Below are 5,437 nucleotides of genomic sequence, written 5' to 3' on the forward strand. Positions count from 1 at the left end.
GGGCATCGAGGACTTCGAAGCATCCCGTGGCTGGCTTCAAAAGTTCGTTGCTCGACATCAGCTGTCTTGTGTGGTGATCGAGCGGAGGTCAACTTCGAGACAGTGAGTGAGTGAGTGGAAAGAAAAGCTACCAGGTTTGTTACTAGTCTCATTTCGTAGCAAATAGTCCTACTTTTTTAACACGATATTTAGTTCATATACCTGTCACCTGTATCCCTGTTTTTGTGTTATAAACAGTTTTGGGGTAATATATTGTTGCGCTTTGTTGCTTGTGTTGTCACACATGTATGTTGTTAACATACTTGGACGTTCATCCAGGACATATACCACAGATGTTTCACTGTTCTCATAAAAAAATAAATAAATAAATAAAAAAATAAAAATAAAAAAAAGTATGGTAATGCATTAATGCTTTTTCTGTAAAATAACTGCACTTTCATTATCTAGCAATAATACATACTCTTATCAGCTTCTGTTAACAATGTCATAAACTTATTTCAACGTAGAAATAAAACTGAAATTGGGAGTACCAGTAGATTCCTAACTTTTGGCCCGGCCCTCCACAATATTTTCTGCTCCTCATTTGGCCCCCCCAGGAAAATAATTGCCCACCCCTGCTCTAAACTGTCCCTCGGTGTGAGTGTGAGCGTGGATGGTTGTTCGTCTCTGTGTGCCTTGCGATTGGCTGGCAACTGGTTCAGGGTGTCCCCCACCTATAGCCCGAAGACGGCTAGGATAGGCTCCAGCAACACCCCGCGACCCTTGTGAGGATAAAGCGGTTCGGAAAATGGATGGATGAATGGATGTACAAGCCATCGGATCAGGGAGAATTGAAAATTGCTTACTTTTAAATTTAGGAAAGTGTAGTGTAAATTTAGCAGTGTATCAAAACCAAGTCCCCGAGTCAGTACGTCTCAATTTCCCTTTTATTTGGTACATGACAGAATCAATTGTCAGGCGCGTGATAGGAGTCTCAAGCTATAAGTTGTTTGATTTGTCTAGGCCCATCCGGTCTGGCCGTTTCACTCAATGTGTGGTGGACCGCAGCGCCGGACTTGGGAAGACAAAGGCTTTTGCTTTGCTGCCCAAAAATAACATTGCAAAGATTGTTTCTTCTTTGACGTGTTTTTAGTCTTCTATTATGGATTTTGTGGATTGTTTTTTCTTTTCTTTTACAATAACATGCAGTGGCATGAGTAGCAGGTAAGGGAAAACATTGTATTTGGTATCTTTAGTGTGCTGCTGTATCCATTGTGTCCAAAGTGTAGTGAATGAGTAGCTCATTGCCAGCACTGATCCATAATGCTTTGCAATGATATGCATTGTTGCTTGAGAGATCTGTATAATTTGTGCCAAGTGTAGGTGTGTGCCGCTGCTGTTTGCATCAAGTTCTGTCCTTCCATATATGATAGTGTTAGTGATTCGTGTGTGTGTGTGTGTGTGTGTGTGTGTGTGTGTGTGTGTGTGCGCGTGTGCCTGTGTGCCTGTGTGCCTGTGTGCGCGCGTGTGTGTGTGTGTGTGTGTGTGTGTGTGTGCGTGCGTGTGTGCGCGCGCACGCGCGCAGGAACATAGTTGTGATGGTGAGAATACAGTTCAAGACACTGTGACTGTGATACCAGGAAGTGCCTTACTCTGGAGGATATCACCACGGCCTCATCACTCGGCACAGGTTGGTGTTACGCACATGCCCACGCCATGTAGTTCTCGTGGCTCATGCTAATCCTTGTCATCTCGTTCAGATGTACAACTTTACCAGCTTTGCCGTGACCTTAAATGAGCTGGAGCCTGGCATGGAGCGACTACTGGCGCCAACTGACTGCCGGCAGAGGCCCGATATCCGAGCAATGGAGAGTGGAGACTTAGGTAGCATCCGTCTGCAACATCTGGCCAGCTGTGGCTTTTCTTCTGTAGTCCTGACTTTGTGTACTTACACAGACACGGCAAGTGCAGAGAAAGAGCGTCTTGAGGAGAAACAGAGGGCCGCACGTCGAAAGCGATCCAAGGATGAGAAGAAGTGGTCAACCAGGTATCAAACTGTGTGCACTGTGTTGCGTGGATGGATGTCCCTGAATTTCTTAATTTCAATGAAGAGATAACAGTATTGTGGTGTTTGGTTCCAGTGGCACTTGTGCATCCCATGCTGTTGACCGGGGCCTCGTACTATCTCATCTTAAGCCAGCAGTCTCTAACTTGGGTTTTAAATTGGACAGTGATTTTAAATTGGACCAGAAAAGTGGTGCTGTTGTTGAAACCAGCTTCTTTCATCTCAGGCAGCTGGCTATGGTAAAGCCCTTCCTTTCTCAGCAGCACTTCGATCCAATTCATGCCTTCGTTAAATCTAGGCTGGATGACTGTCATGCACTTTATTTTGGAGTCAGCCAGTTTTCCCCCAAGCATCATCTGTTGGTTCAAAATGCTGCTGCTCGCCTCCTAACTGGAGCTCATGAGGATGAGCACATAACCCCAATTCGGTCTTCCCTTAACTGGCTCCCAGCACATCTTAGAGTTCATTTTCAGATACTTGTATTGTTGTCAAACCTTTTAATGGCCTTGGCTTACTTATCTGAGCTCCTCGACTCCTACGCACGTGACCGGTGCCCGAGGTCTGTGGACCAGACGCTACTGTGGAGGTACCGAGGACCAAGCATAGACTCAGAGGGGATCAAGCTTTTGTTGTTGCCGGTCCTTCCCTCTGGAATGACCTTTCATTAAACTTTAGGAAAGCCTCCTCCATGTCCATTTTTAAAATTAGTTTCAAGACAAATTTTTATTCTTTGGCTTTCGCCCAACATGAGACTGACACTCTTCTATTGTTTTTTCATGTCTACTGTATATGTGTTCGTATCATTCATTTGGGTTTTTATTTACTCTTTACAGTTTTTGTTGTTGTACAGTATTGTTATGTTATTTGTAAAGTGCTTTGTTACAGCTGTAGCTGTTATAATATGCACTATATGAATAAAGGTGCATTGTATATTGTATTGGAGTAATAATAATAATAATATTTGGCTTTACGCCATTTGGATTTTTGGGGCCGATCAGTAGTAAGTTTGTACAAACTGATAATTGATCACCGAGTCGATCAGGAGATGCTTCCCAGATTTTGCACTGTATTTATCAAGGGTGCCTCCATTGTCCTCAGGTCTTTACCTGTATATAAATTTGACAAAATAGCAGGAAATCGTTCTGCCAGTCCATCTCATATTCGAAACTCTTTCTGACGTCGTTCTCTGATGGAATATATTTTAAGTGGAGGTGCCTTGCAGTCGTCGTCACCATATGTCCTCCAGCCACACGACGGTGCCCACTAACGCTACATTCAGTGGTTCCCTCCAACTCTATGGCCACATATACAATGAATGGGTTTGATGACTGCTAAGTTCAGCGTGAAAAAGGCTTTAAGAGCCTCATTCGGCTTTTGAGCCGTGGGTTGGCCAGGCCTGATAATAGGCTGTGTCCAAATTCACAGGCTGAGTCCTCCAAAGGCCGCATTTTCGGCAGCATGACATCAGTTCGGCGTGACTCTACTGCACGTGTTTTCCAAATTCATATGAAGCCTGTCCAAATTTGCCACGGTTTATGCGGTCCACGGAGGCTACATGAGAAGGCGCCTTTGAAAGCGGTGAAGGAACCAGCCTGCTAATTGTCTTTCTAGAATTTGGAAACCAGGTGCGGTCGAGGTGTGCTGGAACTCAAGTCACGTGGATGAAAATGCAGCCTCCGGAGCCCATTAAATTGGACACAGCCAAATAATGTCGCGCTTCGGTAGCACAGGATGGCTTGGGCTGAGGTTTTCTACGCAGAACAACCTGATTAAAAACATGAAGTTTAATTTTACTGTTTTTGAAAAATGCCAAATAGCTAAGGAGTTGATGAAGCTAGGCGAGGCTGACACACTGACACGAAAATAATTCTCAAACATTTTGCTCACGCCCCTTCAGGTGGTTCCAGCTGGGAGTCAACCCTCACACTGGTGTGGAGGATTGGCTCTACATGGGCGAATACTTTGACAGGAACTTCGCCGACTGTCCCAACATTTACTGACGGTAGAAGATGTTCTCACTTGATTTCACTCAGCATTTTAAGATAAGTGTGCCGTATTGGACACATCTGTGGTAGCGTTTGAACTAATCATGTCAATGCCACCCACGGAAAAGGTTATCCTAAGTTTACTCTTGTAGATGTTGATCATAATTCCCACTATACTCACCTTTGATGTGCTCTCCTAATCATAGCCCACGTGATGTCAATGTTACGCAGCTGTAAAATGATTTGAATCGCAGGACATACAGCCTGGCCTCCCTTTAAGTTCACACGCTAACCTTCAATGTTACATGTCAACGCACAATGTATTTCTATCAAGTTGCATTCAAATGTCAGAGGTTATTTAAACACATGCTACTTTACTTTAATGCGTTATCAAATAAAAAAGCCAACTAACCCGCTCTGAAGAGATCATGAGTGTTTTCTCGCAATAGCAAGATGCTTTTCCCCACATTTACTTCCACAGTAAAATGCTATTGTAGGTTGCCACATTCTGATGTAGCTGCTAATGTGTCGATTTTTTTGGTGCACGCATGGCACTCAAAGCTGGTCTTTTACAAATGTCAAAGCCATCAAATATCTTCTGCACTGAGGGAAAATACTGATGTATTCAGATCGAACTTCAAAACAAAGGGATTCGAAGCATACTGTGTTTTATCCGAAAGCTGTGACTGTATATTTTAGACTTTTTATATTCACACAAGAGCCGTTAATTCTGACGTGAGTGTAAAGACTTCTATCATTTTCTTCCAACAACCAAAGTCTAATGTCAGAATAGGGCTCGAACCTTTATGCAAGCTGATGCATACAGTTGACCCCTCTGAAATGTGAAAAATTCAAACATTTAATTCCCGTAGGGCTGGATTGAAAAACATTGATGAATCGAATTTCATCTGTTTGCTTTTTTATAGTCCAATATCAATTCTTAAAAGAAATACCATCGCAGAAGCACTCAAACCAGCGCCAACAAGCTAGAAGGAAGACGTATGGACGTTTTGGGGGTTTTAAAAAATGTGAAAACAGCAATGAACTTATGCTTTGTGAAACAGTCACAAGAAGGTGAATTTCATGACAGTGTTCAACACGTTATTTACACAGACTGCCCTGTGTTGGAATTGATTGAAATTATTTGTTTTGATCATGTCATGTTCAATAAAGCACACGTGATGAATGTAACTGCACTGCGTTCTATTTTTAATGTAACTTCTGAAAATTTCATCCACATGAAAGTAAAAATGGTGCCACGTGAAATCCTTCCTTAACTAAATCGAAAATCAAAGTGAATCAATTTTGGAGATATGAATCATGAATGTGATACAGCATGCTTATTAATATTGTTTCTGAGTAATAACATTGCCTAAAATGGCAAAGTCGAAGGCTCACTGCCCTATGC

The 5,437-nt window shown here is 42.8% G+C and overlaps 1 protein-coding gene across 1 annotated transcript in view; it reads left to right on the forward strand.

Annotated features, from left to right (window-relative positions):
- LOC109512965 (oxysterol-binding protein-related protein 2-like) overlaps nt 1-5,220 on the forward strand; it is a 21,940-nt gene extending 16,720 nt beyond the window's left edge. Inside the window, exons 11-14 of the mRNA XM_019865101.1 lie at nt 1,565-1,669; nt 1,740-1,863; nt 1,936-2,026; nt 3,942-5,220. Of these exons, the coding sequence (XP_019720660.1) occupies nt 1,565-1,669; nt 1,740-1,863; nt 1,936-2,026; nt 3,942-4,044 (423 nt within the window). The 3' untranslated portion in view covers nt 4,045-5,220. The remainder of the gene's footprint in view (nt 1-1,564; nt 1,670-1,739; nt 1,864-1,935; nt 2,027-3,941) is intronic.
- The last annotated feature ends 217 nt before the right edge of the window (nt 5,221-5,437 follow it).

The sequence above is a fragment of the Hippocampus comes genome, unplaced genomic scaffold (assembly GCF_001891065.2).
Source record: "Hippocampus comes isolate QL1 unplaced genomic scaffold, H_comes_QL1_v1.1 scaffold124, whole genome shotgun sequence".
Classification (NCBI taxonomy): domain Eukaryota; kingdom Metazoa; phylum Chordata; class Actinopteri; order Syngnathiformes; family Syngnathidae; genus Hippocampus; species Hippocampus comes.